Source organism: Leptodactylus fuscus, chromosome 7 (genome assembly GCF_031893055.1).
Source record: "Leptodactylus fuscus isolate aLepFus1 chromosome 7, aLepFus1.hap2, whole genome shotgun sequence".
NCBI lineage: Eukaryota > Metazoa > Chordata > Amphibia > Anura > Leptodactylidae > Leptodactylus > Leptodactylus fuscus.
Window position 1 is genome coordinate 144920784 of NC_134271.1, and position 26322 is coordinate 144947105.

General features: G+C 42.7%; 1 protein-coding gene across 1 annotated transcript in view; it reads right to left on the bottom strand.

Moving 5' to 3' along the window:
- LOC142214619 (Fc receptor-like protein 5) overlaps positions 1 to 23841 on the bottom strand; it is a 30617-nt gene extending 6776 nt beyond the window's left edge. Inside the window, exons 1-9 of the mRNA XM_075283557.1 lie at positions 23811 to 23841; positions 20029 to 20049; positions 17927 to 18184; positions 12051 to 12311; positions 10078 to 10362; positions 6329 to 6607; positions 5934 to 6215; positions 2627 to 2905; positions 2236 to 2370 (exon numbers count right to left, since the gene is read on the bottom strand). Coding sequence (XP_075139658.1) covers positions 2236 to 2370; positions 2627 to 2905; positions 5934 to 6215; positions 6329 to 6607; positions 10078 to 10362; positions 12051 to 12311; positions 17927 to 18184; positions 20029 to 20049; positions 23811 to 23841 — 1831 coding nt within the window. The remainder of the gene's footprint in view (positions 1 to 2235; positions 2371 to 2626; positions 2906 to 5933; positions 6216 to 6328; positions 6608 to 10077; positions 10363 to 12050; positions 12312 to 17926; positions 18185 to 20028; positions 20050 to 23810) is intronic.
- Positions 23842 to 26322: the final 2481 nt, after the last annotated feature.

Genomic DNA, 26322 nt, shown 5'->3' on the forward strand with positions numbered 1-26322 from the left:
AAGTGACATTAATATTTAGTAGATCCTCCTTTTGCAAAGATAACAGCCTCTAGTCGCTTCCTGTAGCTTTTAATCAGTTCCTGGATCCTGGATAAAGGTATTTTGGACAAACAATTCAAGTTCAGTTAAGTTAGATGGTCGCCGAGCATGGACAGCCCGCTTCAAATCATCCCACAGATATTCAATGATATTCAGGTCTGGGGACTGGGATGGCCATTCCAGAACATTGTAATTGTTCCTCTGCATGAATGCCTGAGGATTTGGAGCGGTGTTTTGGATCATTGTCTTGCTGAAATATCCATCCCCGGCGTAACTTCAACTTCGTCACTGATTCTTGAACATTATTCTCAAGAATCTGCTGATACTGAGTGGAATCCATGCGACTCTCAACTTTAACAAGATTCCCGATGCCGGCATTGGCCACACAGCCCCAAAGCATGATGGAACCTCCACCAAATTTTACAGTGGGTAGCAAGTGTTTTTCTTGGAATGCTGTTTCTTTTTGGACGCCATGCATAACGCCTTTTTTTATAACCAAACAACTCAATTTTTGTTTCCAAAATGAAGCTGCCTTGTCCAAATGTGCTTTTTCATACCTCAGGCAACTCTATTTGTGGCGTACGTGCAGAAACGGCTTCTTTCTCATCACTCTCCCATACAGCTTCTATTTGTGCAAAGTGCGCTGTATTGCTGACCGATGCACAGTGACACCATCTGCAGCAAGATGATGCTGCAGCTCTTTGGAGGTGGTCTGTGGATTGTCCTTGACTGTTCTCACCATTCTTCTTCTCTGCCTTTCTGATATTTTTCTTGGCCTGCCACTTCTGGGCTTAACAAGAACTGTCCCTGTGGTCTTCCATCTCCTTACTATGTTCCTCACAGTGGAAACTGACAGGTTAAATCTCTGAGACAGCTTTTTGTATCCTTCCCCTGAACAACTATGTTGAACAATCTTTGTTTTCAGATCATTTGAGAGTTGTTTTGAGTAGCCCATGATGCCACTCTTCAGCGGAGATTCAAATAGGAGAACAACTTGCAATTGGCCACCTTAAATACCTTTTCTCATGATTGGATACATCTGGTTATGAAGTTCAAAGCTCACTGAGGTTACAAAACCAATTTTGTGCTTCAGTAAGTCAGTAAAAAGTAGTTAGGGGAATTCAAATCAATAAAATGATAAGGGTGCCCATACTTTTGCACCGGTCAAATTTTGGTTTAATGCATATTGCGCATTTTCTGTTAGTACAATAAACCTCATTTCAATCCTGAAATATTACTGTGTCCATCAGTTATTAGATATATCAAACTGAAATGGCTGTTGCAAACACCAAAATATTTAGAACTAAAAATGATTAAGATTAATAGGGGTGCCCAAACTTTTTCATAGGACTGTATATGTTTCACAGTTTTTAACTACTTTTATATGTGTTCTAGGGAAAGGGGGGTGATTTGAACTTTTAATTCTTTTTATATTTTTTTTTATATTTTTTTAAACTTTTTTTTTTTTTGCATTTATTAGACCCCCTAGGGGTGTTGAACCCCAGGGGGTCTGATCACTAATGCAATGCATTACAATGCTAATGCATTGCAATGCATTGCAAAAAAGCATCCTTTCTTTTGCAGGCTGCATAGACCAGCCTGCAAAAGAAAGGATTTGCAGACAAGCCTGGGAACCTGTACAAGGCTCCCGGCTGTCATGGCAATGGGACGTCAGCCCTGGAGCATGCTCCAGGAGCCGGCGATCCCGGCCAAAAAGACTTTCCCTGGATGGCAAGTATAAAAATGCTGACTTGTGGGACACTGATATTACATTTGAACAAAAACAGGACATTGACTTATATGCATTGTATGAACAAGGTTTAACTAACAGTATTAAACTGCATTTACCCCCCTCCCCCCCAGCGCTGTTTTGCAGTGGCTCGCTACGTGGGGGCCTTAGCCTTAGGCAATAACAGAAATTTTTACATGAAGATTGTTCTAAGCTAGGTTGGAATCATCATAGACTGCTCTCGACTTCTTATACCATAATGTTGTAAAATTAAGGTAAACAATTTTTCAATGTCAGGAATGTCAAGGGTTCAGTATATTTTTGGATATTAAATGGCTTTTGATAATTTGGTATTGGTCGATGACAAGCCTATGGACAAAGATTAGCATATAATAAGTGCCATCTAATAAGAGTTTAATGAAAATAAATATAAAGAAATTAATGTAAATCACAGAATTTTCCATTACCTGTTGGTGGTTGAGGGTTATTTCTAGGTGATCGGCATTCATAGTATATGCACAAGACTACGAGGGTGATGATGATGAGTAGTAACAGCCCCAAACTTACATAGAGTATGGTCATTAGAGAAGAGTCACTTGACCCTAAGGAGAGAGACAATACATTTTAAAGGGGTTGTCCAGGGATTTAAATTTACCTTGTCATGATGGACCAGGGTTCCAGCCTGATTCCAATTCTGGGATCACAAGATCGGAACATCCTCTTACCCCGATTCACTCCATCCCTTCTGCTGATCTCATAGGTGTTATGGGGCCTGGCTGACTATAGTAAAGGTTCCGATCACAGACTACCCCTTTCCGATAATACTTGGTCGATATAGGTGGCCATTTCACTGCTCACCTTGTACATGAAGGTTCTGGCTCCTCTTCTTTATCTTGCTGTTCGGTGTCTGTATCTCACATGAATAGTTCCCAGAATGTTCCTCCTGAATGAACTGAACCTCATATTTATTATCAGAGCTGAACCCCTGAATGTTCCTCCCATCTCTGTAGAAGACATACTGTAGTTTTGCACTTTTTAGTCTATGCTCGGTAAGATTTGTGCCACAAGTTAGGGTGATGTTGTCACCATCTTTGACCAACTCTGGAGACACCTTCAATACCGGAGGAGAGAAGAGCTCTAGAAAAGAATGGAATAATCCAATTATAAATATCTAAGCAAATCACATTGAAAAGGAGAAGAGTTATTGTGACTGTTGAAGGGCTATGGTGTATGGGGGCAATGAGGTGACATATTTTCCGTTCCATATTGTTAAACTATTATGATAAACTTTCCATATACATCACACAAATAATCCCCTAAGAGTCCCATAGAAACTGGATAAATCATAACTTTTTAATTGTTTTTTTTTTTAATTTATATCCTAAGTAGATGTAGTTGGCATAACTCAGGTGCCATAAAGCATCTATATGAGAGCCAGAGCGACCACATTTTTTCAATCTACTATGATTCTGGAATTGGCAGATGGATCGTTCCTCCAGTCTGGAAATATGGTTGATCCCAGTAATAGGGTGGTGTCGACTACTTCCAGGAGGTAGTCAGCAACACTCTAGTGGCTGCTATTTGGCTTGGGCTTTGCTTTCGTATACATTTATGTAATGAGTTAGTATAACGGGTTCATCTCAAAAGTGGATTTGGCAAAAAACTTGGGGGGCTGTAGGATAGTTTGTGGCTTGTCTTTATAAATAAAAGAAATAAGACACCTTACAACCTGCATTAGGTTCTCGTGGTATTTTGTTGTCTATATTTTACAAGAAGGGTAATAAGTAGAGATGAGCGAACAATAAAGTGTCCGAGGTTCGAAATCCGATTCGAACAGCCGCACACTGTTCAACTGTTCGAACGGATTTCAAACCCCATTATAGTCTATGGGGGGAAATGCTCGTTTCAGGGGTACGCAAAATTCGATAACATTATACTTACCAAGTCCATGAGTGACGGTCGGGCTGGATTCTGCTTGAAGTCTTCTCCCGGTGCAGGGTCCCCGCGTCCTCTTCCGGGTGGAATTCACTCTGCCTAGGCATCCGGCCTAGGCAGAGCCGACTGCGCATGCGCGTGCGGCTCTGCCCAGGCCCGACGCCTGAGCAGAGCCGACTGCGCATGCGCGTGTATGCGCGCGCATGCGCAGTCAGCTCTGCCTAGGCCGGATGCCTAGGCAGAGTGAATTCCACCCGGAAGAAGACGCGGGGACGCAACGCGGAGAAGACTTCGTAAAGGTAAGAGAAGAACCAGTGTTGATTGGCAGAATGTATAGCATTCTGCTAATCAACGCTGGTTCTGCATCGAACCTTAAACTTCGAACAGCTAGTAGTGTTCAATCGAGTACGAGTATCTCGAATACCATAGTATTTGATCGAACACCTACTCGATCGAACACTACTTGCTCATCTCTAGTAATAAGTAATGATGTAAATCTCCGATGTATCGTAATGATGTACAGAGGTCTAAAACGTAGAACATTTCACAAGAAAGAAGAAGTTCCCATATTGAATATTGTACCATTATACAGTCCTATGAAAAAGTTTGGGCACCCCTATTAATCTTAATCATTTTTAGTTCTAAATATTTTGGTGTTTGCAACAGCCATTTCAGTTTGATATATCTAATAACTGATGGACACAGTAATATTTCAGGATTGAAATGAGGTTTATTGTACTAACAGAAAATGTGCAATATGCATTAAACCAAAATTTGACCGGTGCAAAAGTATGGGCACCCTTATCATTTTATTGATTTGAATTCCCCTAACTACTTTTTACTGACTTACTGAAGCACAAAATTGGTTTTGTAACCTCAGTGAGCTTTGAACTTCATAACCAGATGTATCCAATCATAAGAAAAGGTATTTAAGGTGGCCAATTGCAAGTTGATCTCCTATTTGAATCTCCTCTGAAGAGTGGCATCATGGGCTACTCAAAACAACTCTCAAATGATCTGAAAACAAAGATTGTTCAACATAGTTGTTCAGGGGAAGGATACAAAAAGCTGTCTCAGAGATTTAACCTGTCAGTTTCCACTGTGAGGAACATAGTAAGGAAATGGAAGACCACAGGGACAGTTCTTGTTAAGCCCAGAAGTGGCAGGCCAAGAAAAATATCAGAAAGGCAGAGAAGAAGAATGGTGAGAACAGTCAAGGACAATCCACAGACCACCTCCAAAGAGCTGCAGCATCATCTTGCTGCAGATGGTGTCACTGTGCATCGGTCAACTATACAGCGCACTTTGCACAAATAGAAGCTGTATGGGAGAGTGATGAGAAAGAAGCCGTTTCTGCACGTACGCCACAAATAGAGTTGCCTGAGGTATGAAAAAGCACATTTGGACAAGGCAGCTTCATTTTGGAAACAAAAATTGAGTTGTTTGGTTATAAAAAAAGGCGTTATGCATGGCGTCCAAAAAGAAACAGCATTCCAAGAAAAACACATGCTACCCACTGTAAAATTTGGTGGAGGTTCCATCATGCTTTGGGGCTGTGTGGCCAATGCCGGCATCGGGAATCTTGTTAAAGTTGAGGGTCGCATGGATTCCACTCAGTATCAGCAGATTCTTGAGAATAATGTTCAAGAATCAGTGACGAAGTTGAAGTTACGCCGGGGATGGATATTTCAGCAAGACAATGATCCAAAACACCGCTCCAAATCCTCAGGCATTCATGCAGAGGAACAATTACAATGTTCTGGAATGGCCATCCCAGTCCCCAGACCTGAATATCATTGAATATCTGTGGGATGATTTGAAGCGGGCTGTCCATGCTCGGCGACCATCTAACTTAACTGAACTTGAATTGTTTGTCCAAAATACCTTTATCCAGGATCCAGGAACTGATTAAAAGCTACAGGAAGCGACTAGAGGCTGTTATCTTTGCAAAAGGAGGATCTACTAAATATTAATGTCACTTTTCTGTTGAGGTGCCCATACTTTTGCACCGGTCAAATTTTGGTTTAATGCATATTGCGCATTTTCTGTTAGTACAATAAACCTCATTTCAATCCTGAAATATTACTGTATATCAGTTATTAGATATATCAAACTGAAATGGCTGTTGCAAATACCAAAATATTTAGAACTAAAAATGATTAAGATTAATAGGGGTGCCCAAACTTTTTCATAGGACTGTAATCCCTATCAAAAAAGATGGAATGCCTACCTGTTACCAATATATAGGATTCATTACTTTTCTTCATTGTGGGGTTCTTTAAGGTTCTTACATAACATGTATAATTCCCAGAATCCTCCAGCTGAGCAGACTGAACCTCATATGTATTAGATGGAGAAAACTCCTGAAGCTTCTGTCCATCTCTGTAGAAAGAAAACTGGACTTCTCTAGGCTTTATTTTAGAATTAAGAGTCGCGTCACATGTCAGGGTCATGGGATCTCCTTCAAACCCTAAGTTATTGGTCCCGATAATATATGGATGTGAGATTAGATCTAAAAGGGGAAGATAAAATGTTTAGTGTGATTTTACCCTTTCCTTAAAACATATTCTAGATGATTGTAAAAGGTTCTCCCATGTAGAAGACATGACCATTGTCTATACTCACCTTCTATCTGGATTATTGTCTCTGCACTTCTCTTCCTTACTCTGCCATCTGTAGTTTCCACCTCACATGTATAATTCCCAGAATCCTCCAGCTGAGCAGACTGAACCTCATATTTATTAGATGGAGAAGAATCCTGAACCTTCCGTCCATCTCTATAGAAAGCAAACTGCAGTCTTGTGGTCGGTCTGTATGGACTAAGAGTCGTGTCACATGTCAGGGTCATGGGGTTTCCTCCAAACAGTTCATCCATCACATTAATACTTAGATATGAGAAGAATTCTAGGATAAAAATAAATAGGACAATAAATAGTCAGTTTACAGTACGCTTTTCCCAAAACTAAAGTACTGTACTAAAATACTGTTGGGAGCCAAACATGTCCTGGGTAGACCACCTGCTTCGCAGGAGCCTACCTGCCTGGAAAGCAGTGGTGCATGAGTTCACGAAGGCTGTGGCGGAGCGTTGGGGGTAAAATTACCTACTCGGCAGTGTGAACATTTTTAGGAAGCCTCCAGGGGAGTTGCACATGGCCATATGCTGAATTGGTGGGCAGAAGATGAACCGTGGCCAGGGTGCCAATGTTGGCACAACAGCCCTTCATCAGCATATGCAGAGCCACTAAAGTGACCTGGGAGAACTGTGGCTCCAATGTGGTGATCCAGCCTGCCACGGGAACCACTGCATCACCCACTGGTATTCACCCCATTTCAGGCAGTCAAGGCTTCACCACCTCAGCTGAAAGAAGCTGTGAGTCCTTCCCATCATCTGCTGGTTGTGATGCTCCTGCACCTCCTCCTAGTCAGTCATCGCGTTAGCAATTGATCACAGAAGCGATTTCAAAGAGACAATAGTACGCATGTTCTCATCCAGAAGCTGAACATGCTCCTGTCCCAAGTGGCTGGTGCTTCTGTCACTCCCTTTCCAAGTGGTGGACTCTGCACCTTTAAGAGAACTGATGGCTTGTGCCAAGCTGAATTGGGGAGTCCCAAGCCATCATTTCTTTGCCAAAAATGCAGGACCAGCCCTGCAAAAATATGTAGAATAGTTCTGCACCTATGTCTGCCTCATTTCCACTGTATCTCAGCCTCTAGTGCAGGGACAATTCACAGTGCTCATCCAGCATACCACATGTGCAGGGCACAGCAGTGTCATGCTATTCGACACCTTGTTTGCCTGGTCGAACAGAGTCACACAGGGGAGGAACTTCTCTGTGGCCTGCATCAAGAAATCGAATCCTAGCTTTCTCCACGACAACTCAAAATCGGAACCATGGTGACCGACAGTTAGAAGAACAAGGTGTCGGCGCTGTGTCAAGGAGGGCTGAGCCATGCGCCCTGCATGGTGCACATGTTCAATCTGGTTGTCAAGCATTTCCTTAAGTCTTTCACCCATCTGCAAGATAGTCTAAAAATTATGTTTCCGCTAGTTGAGATTCCACCCTCCATATGTTGGACTGACTGTACAAGCAGAGAAAGGCCATAAACAATTTCTTGATGAGCAAGCAGACAGAGATACTCCACTACGTAACTTCAGTGTTAGCCAGTGGCAGCTCATGCGTGATATCTACCGTTTGCTCATGCCCTTTGAGGAGGCCACTTTACTTATTAGTTTTCAAGACTACGGGTTGATCAACGTCATTCCACAGATTCATATCCTGGAAAAGATTCTGGTAAATCTGGCTGGTCACGGGACTGGATACGTGGTGCCTACATCTCATGGCCACATGAGCCCTGTTTGGCCTGAACTGGAGGAGGAGGAGGAGGACATTGGAGCACAATCAATGTGTAGTAAAATGGGTGTTTTTTCTACACAGGTGACAGGAGAGGAGGAGCAGGAGCAGCCAGAAGAGCAAGAGGGAGATGAGGAAGATGAGGCAGATGACCCAGACACACCATGGCAGTATGCAGTGGAGATGAATGCAGGGAGTCCCTCTGAGCCACTTGCAGAAATGACCCAACACATGCTTACTTGCTTGCGTAGTGACAGCTGCATTGCCACCATTTTTCATCTGGACTCTCTACCATGTTAGACCCTCTCTACTGGTCAAAAATGAGAGGAAGGACAAACTGAACTACTATAGAGACATCCTCTGTAGTCAGTCAGCCGCTGCCTATCTGTGCCATTGTCCATCCTCTCACAGGTCTGACTGGGGAGGTCCTGGGCATTCATCTTGTACTGCCATGACTTCTGTGGGTGGGGTGGGGGGCAGGAGCAGTAACAGCTCCATCAGCAGCAGTAACAGCTCCATCAGCAGCGGTCTGAGCCCAGAGTCACTGACGAGCAGCTCTCTTCACCTGCATAGTGAAGCAACTACTCACCAGCAGCCAGACACAGAGCAGAACCTGAACCTGCAGGTGGAGGCATACTTGGATTGCACCCTGTCATCTGTTTGAAGATCCACTGTACTACTGGGCAGTCAAACTGGATTTGTGGCCAGGATTTCCACCAACCAGTGCCTAATGCATCAGATTTAATCAGCCATGCGTCCTCACCCAAACCTTGACAAAAGAGATCGGTTTCTTCTGGCTACCTGCCTCAGCTACTATTCTGATGATGCCTCCTACCTGATACCACACATCTGATGCCAAGTGCTTCTTCTTACAGCCACCATCGTCAGCGGGTACTGTTTGTGCCACCCACCTATGGCCTCCTAAGACTGCTGATACCTCCACATTATGTCATCTTGCTACTCTGTGGCCTCCTCATGCTGTTGCCACCTCCACATTATGTCACTTCTCATGTTGCCCCCCCCCACCCTCCTTCCCATACTCCATGACTGGGCCACTATTTTGTCTTTTTGGCCTGGTTGACATCATCATTTATATGACCCTTCTTCTGATCTGTCAGAAGGAAGGAAAAATGAGACACACAACAGATCCTGTCTGTGTAGCAACTGTAAGACCTGTATGGTCCCATCAGAATTGGCTTATGATTTGGTAGCCAAAGGCAGGATTGGGCACAAAATACAGAAGGCATTCAAATATTCCACTCACGTGTCATCTCTGTTTTGAGTCCACTCCTGGTATTTTTGGCTTCAGCAATAGTGATGGATTACTGACCAAATCCTGACCGAGTGAAGATGGATGCTCAACAGACAGGATACATTTTTTGGGAGGGTTATTGTTCTGATGGATCAGAGGATGGGCAAAATAATCAGTGATGTCAACACAAACGTACTGCTGACCCCCTCTCCACTCTGTCAGGGGGCCCTACTTCTATAAGCGTTTACTAGAACAGGTTCTCTAGACATCTATGCAGAATCTGCAGAAGACGGTGTAAAAGGAGTGCGCTCTTTCACGCTACAGTAGGATCTTGGGCCTCTGCACGGTTCTTTATACCTGGCACTAACATCTATGTGTAAGGCTGCGTTCATACTTGAGTTAGTTAGTCAGTTTTGGCCCTGTAACTGGCCAAATAAGTGAAGTGTTCAGTGGTTCTAAAATCGAAGCCTGTCATTTGTGTCTTATACTGACTCAGTGTATTGTTTCACTACCACAAGAGACTCCCCATGTGTGTTACTGCAGGGCAGAGTGTTCTACCCCACTATATATACACTCTATACACCACAATATACTGTATACTATACTATATACACCACTATACAGACTCTCTGCAGGCAGGTAATTGCTATTTGTTTTACATGGTTCACCACAAATTAATTCAGATTGAATTTGGGAAATTTGGCGAAGCGGCCGAATCGAGATTTTGAAAACTTTACTCATCTCTAGACATAACCATTGTCTATACTCACCTCCTATCTGGATTATTGTCTCTGCACTTCTCTTCCTTACTCTGCCATCTGTAGTTTCCACCTCACATGAATATTTCCCAGAATCCTCCAGCTGGACATTGTAGACTTCATAGGTATCACTGACCTCAAATCCCTGAACAATCCCTCCTTCTCTGTAGAAAGCAATCCACAGTTGTGTATTGTGTCTGGGAGGAGGAGGGAGACTTGTCTGACATGTCAGGCTCAGCTTATCTGTAGTAATAACTGGTTGTGGGGTCACTGATATTGTTGGAGTCGTGAACAGATCTAGAAAAGCAGCAAAGAGGAATCAATATAATATTGTGTAAAGGGAATACTAGAGATGGGAGAATCAGTTTGTACCGAGCTGGGTTCAACCTGAATATTAAAACTTGTATACTTTTACAGAACCAAACAAATGGAGGGAGGTTTGGCTCAAACTAACTAAAATGGCACCGCAATATACTCTAACCCCGAAGTATAATAAGTGGAGGCCCATGTGACCGTTGGTTGCCCAATCACAGTCCTCAGCTGTGGAACTTGGGCTGATGAAGTTAAAGTAAAGCGACTCAGCCTCGGGCAGAGCAGACTGCGCATGCCCACAAGCTACGAGAAAATGCCTGCTGCCAATATTGTGCAAGTGTGTTACTTAGAAAAAAAAAAAGGGATTTGTATGATAGGATCCCTTTAAAGTTTTGTACACTATGTTTTATAGATAGGTTCCTAGGAGCCCTGACAGTGTTCTACACTATGTTTTATAGATAGGTTCCTAGGAGTCCTGACAGTGTTATACACTATGTTTTATAGATAGGTTCCTAGGAGCCCTGACAGTGTACTACACTATGTTTTATAGATAGGTTCCTAGGAGTCCTGACAGTATTCTACACTATGTTTTATAGCTAGGTTCCTAGGAGCCCTGACAGTGTTATACACTATGTTTTATAGATAGGTTCCTAGGAGCCCTGACAGTATTCTACACTATGTTTTATAGATAGGTTCCTAGGATCCCTGACAGTATTCTACACTATGTATTATAGATAGGTTCCTAGGAGCCCTGACAGTGTCATACACTATGTTTTATAGATAGGTTCCTAGGATCCCTGACAGTATTCTACACTATGTTTTATAGATAGGTTCCTAGGAGCCCTGACAGTGTTCTACACTATGTTTTATAGATAGGTTCCTAGGAGCCCTGACAGAGTCATACACTGTGTTTTATAGATAGGTTCCTAGGAGTCCTGACAATGTTATACACTATGTATTATAGATAGGTTCCTAGGAGTCCTGACAGTATTCTACACTATGTTTTATAGATAGGTTCCTAGGATCCCTGACAGTGTTCTACACTATGTTTTATAGATAGGTTCCTAGGATCCCTGACAGTGTTCTACACTATGTATTATAGATAGGTTCCTAGGAGTCCTGACAGTATTCTACACTATGTTTTATAGATAGGTTCCTAGGAGCCCTGACAGTATTCTACACTATGTTTTATAGATAGGTTCCTAGGATCCCTGACAGTATTATACACTATGTATTATAGATAGGTTCCTAGGAGCCCTGACAGTGTTCTACACTATGTATTATAGATAGGTTCCTAGGAGCCCTGACAGTATTCTACACTATGTATTATAGATAGGTTCCTAGGAGTCCTGACAGTATTCTACACTATGTTTTATAGATAGGTTCCTAGGAGCCCTGACAGTGTTCTACACTGTATTTTTATAGAAAATGAAAAGTTTGTTGTTTTTCTACTGTTCATGGTTCACTGGCAGTTATTACTTCAGATTTGATTTTTTATACTGCAATGTGTAATGAAATTTCAGTTTGTGGAATTCCATCCTAAAAATCTAACACAGGTTTAACATATCTGAATTTATCCCCATTCGATTGTAGATGACCAATCAGGAAACCAAATTTTATCTGTATTGTATGAATCCTACATATAATTCCTATATAAATGATCCTGGATTTACCTTGTACAGATACAGAAACATCATCTCCATGTTTGTAATACAATCCATCATGATAAACTTCTTTTGTACATGTGTATATCCCGGCCGCCGTCCTGGTTACATTACTAATATAATATTCTCCATTATCTGACGAGTCTCTAATGATTCTGTTATCTTTGTAAAATCTTGTCCATCCTCCTCGGTATCCAGGATAGTGGTGACATCTTATATATATGTCATCTCCTTCATAGACATATAGAGGGGTCTGCAGGATGACCCAACCTGTAATATACAATGATATAAGATGAGGATAAGAAAAATGTTTGTTCTCGTACCGTGTTAGCCAGTGGGTAGGAAATATAAAAAAACAAAAAACTTGATAGTCTTCAGTAGTTGATACCTTTTTATTGGCTAACTAATAATGATGACAGATTACAACGTTTCAGAATTCTCGGCTCCTTTCTCAAATAAAAACCATTTCTGAAGGATGTATATTTTTGTACAAAAGGGCACATAGGAATAGAATTCTAGGAGAAAGGGGGGTAGAGGGTTATTAGTAATTGGTACAATCAATGTAAACATCCTAGGTTCTTATCAGTTCTCAGGGTCTCAGGTCAGTGATTTCTGTAAAATGACATAAAACTGTGACAAATTTAGCCCCTTCTCCAGTGTTTGAAGCAGGTTCATAAATTTACACTCATAAATCTGTCGTTCTTTCTTGGATTTGAAATTACCTCTTAAAACCAAAATTTTCATGTGATATTATGATCCTCATTGCAGAAATGTTTTGATACGGGAAGGTCCAGTCTTTGTTCTCTAATTGTATGGCGATGTAAGCTGCTGTCCGGTCTCTCTAACATACAGATTTTCAGTGGAACATTTGGTGCACATTATCAAATACACTACATTAGGTGTGTTACAGGTGAACGTATCTGGGATTTTATATTCCCTGTTAGAGTTTGGTATCTCTATTCTGTCGGTGATCAGTATGTGAGGGCAGGTTTTGCACCTTTTCTGTCCGCATGGAAATGTTCCTGTGTTAGTTGGAGGTGACAGTGAGCTTCTAACCACCATATTCCTGAGGTTTGGTGGCTGTCTGTAGCACAGGAGAGGGGGGTCTGGAAATATGGATTTTAGACGGTGGTCTTTTTGCAGTAGTGGATGTAATCTGTGTGTGATTCCTCTCAGCGTCTCCAGGTGTGGGTTATATGTGACAACCAGGGGCACCCGATTGTTCTCCTGTTTGGTGTTGTATTTTAATAAATCCGATCTTGATATTCTTGTGGCCCTGGTGATTTGGTTATCAATTATTCTTGGATGGTAACCCTGCCTCAAGTATGTGTTTCTGAGGCCTCCAAGGTGTTCGTCTCTCTCTGCAGGGTCTGAACATACGCGATGGTATCTGATAGCCTGGCTGTAGACAATGGAATTCTTTATGTGTTTTGGATGAAAGTTATCCCATCTTAGGTAGGTTGGTCGGTCAATTGGTTTCCGATACAGCGATGTCTCAATTTTGTTGTCCTGTATCTTGATGACTGTGTCTAGGAAGTTTATTTCAGAGAAGGAGTAATTGAGCGTCAGGTTGATGCTGGGATGGAACTGGTTGAATTGTTCATGGAAGGTTTTCTGCTGTTGTTCATACCCAGTCCAAATGATTAGGATATCGTCAATGAAACGATAGTAGGCCCGAGGTATGGTGGTGCAGGTGGATAGGAAGTCACTCTCAAGCTTGGCCATGAAGAGATTAGCATACTGTGGCGCCATTTTGCTCCCCATTGCGGTGCCGGTCTGCTGTAGATAGATGCAGTCACCAAAGGAGAAGTACCGTATTTTTCGGACTATAAGATGCACTTTTTTTCCTCCCAATATGGGAGGAAAATGTGTGTGCGTCTTATAGTCCGAATGCAGCGTGTGCAGCGTCTGTGTCCTGTCTATGAGGAGCAGCACGGAGAGCAGCAAGGTGCCTGCCTGCTCTGCCCCTCCTTCCCTGTCTGTGTCGCGTGTTTGCAGGAGCGAGATCTGAGAGGCAGGGAAGTAGGGGCGGGCCAGACAGGTGAAGGAAGCGTGGTTTCAAGCTTGCCGAGAAAACCACGCCTCCTTCACCTGTCTGGCCCGCCCCTACTTCACTGCCTGTGTGGCTTCATTGCAGGAGCAAGATCTGAGAGGCAGTGAAGGAGGGACGAGCCAGATGGGTGAAAGAGGCGTGTTTTCAAGTTTGCTTAGAAAACCACACCTCCTTCACCCGTCTGGCCCGCCCCTTTTTCTCTTCTTACATAGCTTCACTGCAGGGTGTCTCTTTCCATCCATGGATGAGATTAGATAGAATAGATAGACAGACAGATAGATAGGAGATAGATAGATAGATAGATAGGAGATAGATAGATAGATAGATAGATAGATAGGATAGGATAGGATAGATTAGATAGATAGATAGATAGATAGATAGATAGATAGATAGATAGATAATGTTCAAATCACCCCCATATCCCTACAATACATATAAAACAAAAACATTACTGTGAAACACATACACATTTGGTATCCCTGTGTCCGAAAGCCCCCGGTTCTATTTACATTGGTGAAATATTATATTATTAGGTTATTAAATATTTCACCAATTTTTTTTCCTTAATTTTTTTTTTCCCTATTTTCCACCTCTAAATCCTTAGTGCGTCTTATAGTTCGAAAAATACGGGTGGGTGATTTTTGTGGGTGAGGATGAATTTTGTCAGTTTCACCACCAATTCAGCGTTCATACCTCGCTTTTCCATGAGATACTGGCAGGCGTTTACACCGTCCTGGTGTGGGATGTTGGACTACAATGATTCGACATCCATGGTGGCCAGGATGGTTCCATCTGGAAGGGGACCTTTAGTGGATAGTTTATTTAATAGGTCTGTGGTGTCCTGAAGGTAGCTGGCTGTATCCTTCACTAAGGGTTTAAGAGTACCCTCCACCCATCCAGAGATCTGTTCAGTGAGAGTCCCAACACATGAAATGATCGGTCTCCCTGGGTTCCCAGGTTTGTGCAGTTTTGGAAGCATATAAAAGGTCCCCATCCTTGGACTTGCTGGTATGAGATCGCTTAGTCCTTTGGCTCCATCAGATAGGCCAGAGATAACAAGCAAGACAAGCATCAAAGGAGCTAAGGCTGAACACGAATTGAAGCTTGCAAAAGAGGCAAAGAGTAAGGTAAAAGGATTTTGGGGATATGTTAAAAGCAAAAGAAAAGTGAAGGAGACCATTGGAGTCCTGAAGAATGACAAAGGAGAAACAGTTAACATGGTGGAACAGCAGGTGGAGCTACTAAATTCATATTTTGTATCCGTCTTCTCCCAAGAATCTAATGGAAATATCGACATTAATGGTGATGGAGATGAGGGGAAGGAGGACTCCAAGCTGACTATAAGCAAAGGTCTGGTAAGAGAGCACTTAGCCAAGTTACAGGAAACCAAGTCCCCAGGACCAGATGATTTACACCCTAGAGTCCTGAAAGAGATAGCAGAGGAAATAACAGAACCCCTTGCTATAATCTTCGGTAAGTCATGGGAAACAGGAGTGGTCCCTTTAGATTGGAAAAGGGCAAATGATGTCCCCATCTACAAAAAGGGGAAAAGGGACGATCCAGGAAATTACAGGCCGGTAAGTCTGACCTCGATAGCAGGAAAAATCTTTGAGCAAATTGTCAAGAAACATTTACTTCAGTACCTGGATGGGAAGGCATTAATTAACCAGAGCCAGCACGGCTTTATGACCAATAAATCTTGTCAGACTAACCTGATTTCCTTCTACAACAAAATCACAGAATGGTTGGACCAAGGGAATGCCGTGGACATAGTATATCTTGACTTCAGTAAGGCATTTGATAAAGTATCACATAACCTTCTTATTGAAAAAATGATTAAGTATGGCTTTGACAAAAAATCAGTTAGGTGGATTCACAACTGGCTTAATGATCGGGCACAACGAGTAATACTAAATGGCTACACATCCAACTGGAAGAAAGTCAAAAGCGGGGTGCCGCAGGGCTCTGTTCTGGGCCCAGTACTTTTTAATATCTTTATAAATGATCTGGACGATGGAATTATTGGGGAACTCATAAAATTTGCAGATGATACGAAGATAGGAGGAATAGCCAACACTAGAGAGGAGAGAGAGAGTATTCAAAAGGACTTAGACACACTGGAACAATGGGCTGAGGCCAACAAAATGGTATTTAACAGGGACAAATGCAAAGTTCTACATCTGGGTAACAGAAATGTAAAAAACATATATAGTATGGGAGGAATAGAACTAAGTGATAGCATAGGGGAAAAGGACTTGGGCATAATAGTAGATCACAAATTCAACATGAGCCAACAGTGCGGTGCTGCTGCAAAAAAGGCGAATAAAATTCTGGGATGTATTAAGACAAGCATTGAATCTAGATCAAGAGAGGTCATTATTCCGCTGTACTCTTCCCTGGTCAGACCACACCTGGAATACTGTGTACAGTTCTGGGCGCCTCAATTCAAGAAAGACATCGATATATTGGAGCAAGTCCAGAGAAGAGCAACCAAAATGGTGGAAGGTCTGCAAACCATGTCCTATGAGGAGCGGCTAAAAGAACTGGCATTGTTTAGTTTGCAGAAGAGAAGGCTGAGGGGAGATTTAATAGCAGTCTACAAATATCTGAAAGGTAGTCACAGTGCAGAGGGATCTCCCCTATTCTCATTAGCACAAGGAAGTACAAGAAGCAATGGGATGAAACTAAAGGGAAAGAGATACAGATTAGACATTAGGAAAAACTTTCTGACAGTGAGGGGAGTGAGAGAGTGGAATAGGCTGCCACGGGAGGTGGTGGGCGCTCCATCAATGGAAATCTTCAAGCGGAATCTGGATAAACATATAGCTGGGATGATTTAGGAAAACCTGCACTCGCAGGGGGTTGGACCCGATGGCCCTTGAGGTCCCTTCCAACTCTACCATAAGAAAGAATAACCTTTTTCAGTTTTTTAGAGTACTCCACTGTGGGGTCTGAATCCAATTTGGAGTAATAGTGTGTGTCAGTCAGTTGTCTATGTGCTTCCTGTATGTAGTCTGATGTGTTCATCATGACTATGGCACCACCTTTGTCCGCTGGTTTAATGAAGATGTCTTTGTTATTTCTCAGGGATTGTATGGCCCTTCTTTCCTGGGCACTGATGTTAGACGGCAGTCTTTTGTTTGTATTCAGTATAGTTGATTTGACCATGTGTCTGAAACAGTCTATATAATTGTTCAGATCAAAATTTCATCCAGTTGGAGGTGTCCAATCAGTTGTCTCCTTTTTTGTTAAAGGAGACAATTAGAGAACGAAGACTGGACCTTCCCGTATCAAAACATTTCTGCAATGAGGATCATAATATCACCGATCACATGAAAATTTTGGTTTTAAGAGTTAATTTCAAATCCAAGAAAGAACGACGGATTTATGAGCGTAAACTTATGACCCTGCTTCAAACACTGGAGAAGGGGCTAAATCTGTCACATGGTTATATGTCATTTTACAGAAATCACTAAGCTGAGACCCTGAGAACTGATAAGAACCTGGAATTGTTTACATTGTTTCTACCAATAACTAATAACCCTCTACCCCCCTTCCTCCTGGAATTCTATTCCTATGTGTCCTTTTGTACATAAATATCCATCCTTCAGAAATGGTTTTAAATTTACTTGAGAATTGAGCCGAGAGTTCCGAAACGTTGTAATCTGTCATCATTATTAGTTAGCCATTAAAAAGGTATCAACTACTGAAGACTATCAAGTTTTTTGTTTTTTTATATAAGATGAGGAGACATATATGATCTCTTATCAGTCTGTGTGTGATACAACTTGTTACCTTGTCTGTATATTTATGATCTGGTAGATTTACTCACCATGACTAACCTCCAGTCTAGCGGGGTCACTTATTTCTCCAGGTCTGCTCTGACATTGGTAACTTCCACTGTGTGATGTTTTGGCATATTGTATTATATAGGATTGTCCATTGTATACTTGCTCGCTGTCTTTGTACCATATATAATCCATCCTCTCTCCTATAGTAGATCCCACATCACAGGTCATTGTTATCTGCTCTGATGTAAAGATCTTCTTGTAGTCTGGAGTGAAGGTCACCGCAGGTCTGATGGCGGCTCCTATAAGACATCACGTGTCATACAGGGGAGTTTGTAGACACAGTGACCCACATACTTGTCATACCCTTTCATATACAGATTAAAATTAGAGATTAGTGAATCGAACCTGAAGAACTAGAATCTGATCCAAATTTCAGAAAATATTCAATTTGCATTGAATTCGGATTTCCTCTTACTTTGTGATTGACGAATTGACAAATTTGTGATGACGAATTGTATTTCTCATCCCTTGCAGGTCTCATCACTAATGCAATACATTGCAATGCTAATATATTGCAAAATACTGGCATTTGTACGACAGGTTGCATAGAGCATCCTGAAATAGAAAGTAATGGCAGGCAAGCCTAAAAGCCTTCAATAAGCAACCCGCAGTCATGTCAATGGATTACTGGCCCCCGAATCTCATTCCCAAGATGGAGGTGCCCATGCATCACAGTGAAAATGGAGGCACTGATCGTGAGCCATGGCGGCTGCTCAGCTACTGAGCAGCCACCATATTTCAATATTCGACATCCGCTGCAATAGTTTAGTTGGGAAGGGGTTACATAAGACCTTTTACCACCTCTATCAACCTCAGTAGAGATGAGCGAACACTGTTTGATCGAATAGATTTTCTATCGAATATCAGGCCGTTCGAGGTATTTGATTCCAATCGAATACCATGAGGCAAACGCATTAAAAATTCGTATCCCCTCCCACTGGTGCTTTTTTTGCACCAATAACTGCACAGAGGAGGTGGGACAGGAACTACGACAACTGAGGCATCGAAAAAAAATCGGATAAAGTAATTGGCTGGCTAAATCAGGTGGCCTCCAATTTATACGAATGGCGAGTTTAACATTTGGTTAATTTGAGACTGTGAACTATGTGACTGAGACAGGGACAGATGTACAGGCAGGGTTAGCTAGGGATTACCTTTATTTAGGGGGGAATGTTACTCACCCAACTCTTTGGAGCTCTATCTGGTCGGGATCCCTGTAAGTTTGCGATATGCACGAGCTGACTTTTTCCCATAGGAATGCATTGAGCAGCGTTGATTGGTCAAATGCCAGAGTACAGCATTCAGCCAATCATCGCTGGTTCTGCCGGAGGCTTGTCTGTGAGGAGGCGGAGTATAAGATCAGTCCATAATGGAGACTGCTGTGGACCGATCTTAGACTCCTCCTCCTCCGGCAGAACCAGCGTTGATTGGCTGAATGCTGTACTTTGTATGGCATTCGCTCAATCAACGCTGGTCAATGCATTCCTATGGGAAAAAGTCAGCTCCCACATATCGCAAGCTGACAGGGATCCCAATGTAACACAGTGACTTGGGCTTGTTAGATCCCTGCAGACATGCTTCCCCTGCGGTCCCAGTTGCATTTTAGAGGTGTTGGCATCAATTCCTGGGGTGCCATAGTGGACTTGGTGACCCTCCTGAGTCGAATAGTGGGATCCCCTGAAACAAAGCATTTTTTCCCCATAGACTATAATGGAGTTTGATATTCATTTGAATAGTCGAATACTGAGGGGATATTCAAAACGAATATCGAATATTTTACTGTTCGCTCATCTCTAAACCTCAGCTCTTTGCATCCTTCAATAGGTGTCACTTTATTGATTTCGGCACTGTTGGAATTTTTTTTTTCTAGCCCCACCATTCCTGAGCAATCATTGCTGTTATTTTCAGCATGTTTATGCTTCCAGCTGTCAACTCCGCCCACCTGACAGCATAAATGTGCTGAAACTAATAGTATACAAGTGTGAACTTACACAATGGATTGGGTGACACAAGAGGCATCAATATTCTTTGTATAGATGTATAGAATATTTTGTTTTTACATAGAACAAAGCTGGTCACTTACCTTCTCGTACGAGAACCAACCCTGTAAAACAGATTAAAAATGAGTTATCACCTATACTTACTTATACATAATTATATATACTCCTTGTATTCTTATTCCATGGAGGTTTTTACAGCTTCAGCCACCACCAGTGTCAATATATAATTATCAGTTTTTATTATAACTCAATAGACATATCCTTACTAACAGCAACGTAGTATGATTAATAAAACTTAAAGAAGACCTTTCACCCTTCTCACAATTCCAGTTCTTAGCATCTGTTAATAGGCATCGATTCTGGCACAGTTGGAATTTTCTCTAGCCCACACCATTCCCAAGTAGCAAGTGCAGGTAGTTTTGGTGTCTGATATGCTATTTATATCAGAAGGGAAGTGTCAGGTGGGAAGGTGAGCTCTTTGGAGCAATAAGGATGTTGATGCTTACCTCTATGGAGCAATGGCAATGCCTTCAGTGCTCTAAAGAGCTCATTTGCATAACAAAATGCTAATATTCCCTGTGATTGATGTCTTTTTATCGGTATGATCACTGTCAGAGTACATTTTCAATTTTTTATTTATTAACTTGATATATAAAGAAATTTCCGGCACTCAAAATAGACTTTCAGAATATGAAAGAATTTTATTACTTTAATTAAATTTATTATTATAAACATTTCGATCCCACCGACCTCCCTCACTGCATCTTAAATAAAAAAACAAAATACGAAACATTTGTATGATAAAGTACTAACACAAAGTCCAAAATAGAGAAAATAAGTATAATATGTCAAAATACTATACAGTGGCGTAACTAGGAATGGCGGGGCCCCTTCCTCCCGCCGCATCCCTGCGTGCTCTATTATGCCCCATAGTGGTCCCTGCACACAGTATTATGCCCCATAGTGGCCCCTGCACACAGTATTATGCCCCATAGTGGCCCCTGCACACAGTATTATGCCCCATAGTGGCCCCTGCACACAGTATTATGTCCCATAGTGGCCCCTGCACACAGTATTATGCCCCATAGTGGCCCCTGCACACAGTATTATGCCCCATAGTGGCCCCTGCACACAGTATTATCCCCCATAGTGGCCCCTGCACACAGTATTATGTCCCTTAGTGACCCCTGCACACAGTATTATGTCCCATAGTGGCCCCTGCACACAGTATTATGTCCCATAGTGGCCCCTGCACACAGTATTATGTCCCATAGTGGCCCCTGCACACAGTATTATGCCCCATAGTGGCCCCTGCACACAGTATTATGCCCCATAGTGGCCCCTGCACACAGTATTATGTCCCATAGTGGCCCCTGCACACAGTATTATGCCCCATAGTGGCCCCTGCACACAGTATTATGCCCCATAGTGGCCCCTGCACACAGTATTATCCCCCATAGTGGCCCCTGCACACAGTATTATGTCCCTTAGTGACCCCTGCACACAGTATTATGTCCCATAGTGGCCCCTGCACACAGTATTATGTCCCATAGTGGCCCCTGCACACAGTATTATGTCCCATAGTGGCCCCTGCACACAGTATTATGCCCCATAGTGGCCCCTGCACACAGTATTATCCCCCATAGTGGCCCCTGCACACAGTATTATGTCCCATAGTGGCCCCTCCACACAGTATTATGTCCCATAGTGGCCCCTGCACACAGTATTATGTCCCATAGTGGCCCCTGCACACAGTATTATGCCCCATAGTGGCCCCTGTACACAGTATTATCCCCCATAGTGGCCCCTGCACACAGTATTATACCCCATAGTGGCCCCTGCACACAGTATTATGCCCCATAGTGGCCCCTGCACACAGTATTATCCCCCATAGTGGCCCCTGCACACAGTATTATGTCCCATAGTGGCCCCTGCACACAGTATTATACCCCATAGTGGCCCCAGCACACAGTATTATATCCCATAGTGGCCCCAGCACATAGTATTATGCCCCATAGTGGCCCCAGCACACAGTATTATGCCCCATAGTGGCCCCAGTACACAGTATTATGTCCCATAGTGGCCCCAGCACACAGTATTATGCCCCATAGTGGCCCCTGCACACAGTATTATGCCCCATAGTGGCCCCTGCACACAGTATTATGTCCCATAGTGGCCCCTGCACACAGTATTATACCCCATAGTGGCCCCTGCACACAGTATTATCCCCCATAGTGGCCCCTGCACACAGTATTATGTCCCATAGTGGCCCCTGCACACAGTATTATGCCCCATAGTGGCCCCTGTACACAGTATTATCCCCCATAGTGGCCCCTGCACACAGTATTATACCCCATAGTGGCCCCTGCACACAGTATTATGCCCCATAGTGGCCCCTGCACACAGTATTATCCCCCATAGTGGCCCCTGCACACAGTATTATGTCCCATAGTGGCCCCTGCACACAGTATTATACCCCATAGTGGCCCCAGCACACAGTATTATATCCCATAGTGGCCCCAGCACATAGTATTATGCCCCATAGTGGCCCCAGCACACAGTATTATGCCCCATAGTGGCCCCAGTACACAGTATTATGTCCCATAGTGGCCCCAGCACACAGTATTATGCCCCATAGTGGCCCCTGCACACAGTATTATGCCCCATAGTGGCCCCTGCACACAGTATTATGTCCCATAGTGGCCCCTGCACACAGTATTATACCCCATAGTGGCCCCTGCACACAGTATTATCCCCCATAGTGGCCCCTGCACACAGTATTATACCCCATAGTGGCCCCTGCACACAGTATTATCCCCCATAGTGTCCCCTGCACAGACTATTATCCCCCATAGTGGCCCCTGCACACAATATTATCCCCCATAGTGGCCTCTGCACACAGTATTATACCCCATAGTGGCCACTGTACACAGTATTATGTCCCATAGTGGCCCCTGCACACAGTATTATACCCCATAGTGGCCCCTGCACACAGTATTATCCCCCATAGTGTCCCCTGCACAGACTATTATCCCCCATAGTGGCCCCTGCACACAATATTATCCCCCATAGTGGCCTCTGCACACAGTATTATACCCCATAGTGGCCACTGTACACAGTATAATGTCCCATAGTGGCCCCTGCACACAGTATTATGTCCCATAGTGGCCTCTGCACACAGTATTATCCCCCATAGTGGCCCCTGCACACAGTAGTATGCCCCATAGTGGCCCCTGCACACAGTATTATGTCCCATAGTGATCCCTGCACACAGTAGTATGCCCCATAGTGGCCCCTGCACACAGTATTATGTCCCATAGTGATCCCTGCACACAGTATTATCCCCCATAGTGGCCCCTGCACACAGTACTCCTGAAACGAGCATTTCCCCCCATAGACTATAATGGGGTTCGAAATCCGTTCGAACAGCTGAACAGTGAGCGGCTGTTCGAATCGGATTTCGAACCTCGGACATTTTAGTGTTCGCTCATCTCTACTTATAAAAACAATAAAACCCTTTTACAAACCAAAATTTATCATATTCTGATACCTAAAACTTTTTTTTTTTTAATAGAGCTAATTGTCTTATTATTGTGGGCTACATGTGAAATTTTGATCATATTTTATTTAGGTTTTTTTTTTTTTGAAGGGGGGAAGGAGTGACCAGATATGTCAGTAAGAGCCTTCTCCATACCCCGTGCCCACCATAAGTCTAAAAGAATAATAATTGCAAAGAGACATAGGATGGGAGACTTGGGGTGTAGCCCGGTAACTTGTAGTAATGTCCGGGATTTATAGGAGATTATTAACCCCTTCTTATAATTCCCCATCACAGACTGAAAGACATGGAGATCATTGTACTTACAGAGTAATAAGACGGACATCTCTGCGGACATGATGGATGGAGACAAGGCTGCCCAGACTAACAAGACAAGTTGGTTTGGTGTCAGTAATATTCTGCAAGTTACGAGAAGGAAGGAAGTATAAAAAAAACCTCATAGTCTTTTAACAAATTCTAATCCTATTAATATTATAAATGTGAAAGTTTGTGAGTTTGTGGGTTTGTGGGTTTGTGTGTTTGGATGTTTGCATGTTTGGATGTTTGTTCCTCAATCACGGAAAAACCGCTCCACCGATTTGGCTGAAATTTTCCACAAACATAGTTAATACACTCGATTAAACAATAGGCTACTTTTCGTCACAATAGCGCACATACGTTTGTGCCAGGACCCCCACAAAACCCAAACTCACACCACTATCTCTGCAATCTCACACACTTTGGACCATAGCAAGCCACAAAATTCCTATTGCCCTCTTCAGCCTCGCCCCTAACCCCACACAATCACATATACATATACTTTACCACTCTGCCCCTCACCTTACTGATACTCCAGGAGGCGCTCTTTAACGCTCCGGAGCAGCCATGTTTGCCAACCCCCACCGCTCTGACAATCCGCGACACCGCCCACCCATGTCAATACCCCTAGGCGGTCTAATAAATGCAAAAAAAAGTTTAAAAAAAGTAAAAAAAATATAAAAAAAATAAATAAAAAGTATTAAAAATTCAAATCACCCCCCTTTCCCTAGAACACATATAAAAGTAGTTAAAAACTGTGAAACACATACATATTAGGTATCCTCACGTCTGAAATCGCCCGCTCTACAAAGCTATACAAATATTTTTCCTATTTGGTAAACGCCATAGCGGGAAAAATAGTCAAAAGTGCCAAACCGCCGTTTTTTCACTGTTTTGATTCTGATAAAAATGTGAATAAAAAGTGATCAAAGCAATAACATTTCCCGAAAATGGTAGAACTACAAAGTACACCCAACCTCGCAAAAAAAGACGCCCTATACATCCCCGTACACGCACGTATAAAAAAGTTACGGCTGTCGGAATATGAAGACTTTTCAAAAAATAATTTTTTAACACAGTTTTGGATTTTTTTTAAGGGGTCAAAATGTAAATAAAACCATATAAATTTGGTATCCCCGGAATCGTAACGAAACACAGAATACAGGGGACAGGTCATTTTGGTTGCACAGTGAACGCCGTAAAACCAAAGCCCGTAAGAAAGTCGCAGAAATGCATTTTTTCTTCAAATCCACCCCATTCTGAATTTTTTCCCTGCTTCCCAGTACATTATATAGAATAAATAATGGCGTCATCAGGAAGAAAAATTTGTCCCAGGAAAAATTAAGACCTCATATGGCTCTGGGAGCGGAGAAATAAAAAAGTTATGGGGTTTAGAAGGAGGGGAGTCAAAAACGAAAATCAAAAAATGCCATCGACGGGAAGGGGTTAACTTCAAATACTTCTGTCCCAAAGTCACTATGTAAAGTTTCTCACAACACCGTATATATAGCAGCTCAAATACAAATTAACAGTCTCACGTATTCTCTGAATTACAGCAACAACAAGATAGAAAGTTATATTTCATATCCCATACCTTATACACAGTACGAAAACCTTACCCGCGCCTGTATATACCCACTGCTACAATCACCGCAGACGAAGTCGCGGGTACCAGCTAGCTTTCTATAAATACATGTGTGATCAGCCATGAATGTGTTCTCAGAGCCGGCCTTCATCTAGATCCATGTACAATATCATCCCTGAGTTCTCTCCCTTTCATAAACTATATGGTCATACAATACTAATCTATGAAGCACAAATAATGCCGTACTATGGCAATGCTGCCATCATACACTATACAATGCCTAAGTAGGATCAACAATGCAAAAAAATTCCAGAATCCAAGTTTATTGAGGAATCATTAAAAATACATTCAGTTTTTTATATTATTGGAAAAGCTGTAGGCTATGTCCATGCTGTTCTGACCATCATGGGATAAGGCAATGGACTGAAAAACTGAAAGAATGATGGCGGCCAATCATTGCAACCCTCTAATCCAGCACAAGTGGGGATCAATGAAGAAGCACCACTAGAGGGATGACATATTGCCTAACTTTGCACCATTTTTTGAAATCTAGAATGACTCCTTTAACTACTTATAGGTGTTGTCCAGGATCTTAAGATTTTTGACACTGAAGACCTATCCACAAGATAGGTCATCAATATCAGATCGGTCAGGGTCCAACATCGGAAACCTGAACCAATCAGCTGATGTAGCCACCAGAAGCCATATACTAGGTATACGGATGGAAGCAGCCCTGTTCATATTCAAGTGAGCAGCCTGATGTTATAGGATCTACCACCACAGTGTACAGACAGAAGCTGGATACAGTGTATGGAGCTCCAATCATAGAATCACTGTGGAGCATATTATACTGTGTGGGCCACTGTGAGGTGCATATTAAACAGGGGGTGACACTCTGGGGAGCATATTATATTGTGTGGGGCTACTGCAGACCAT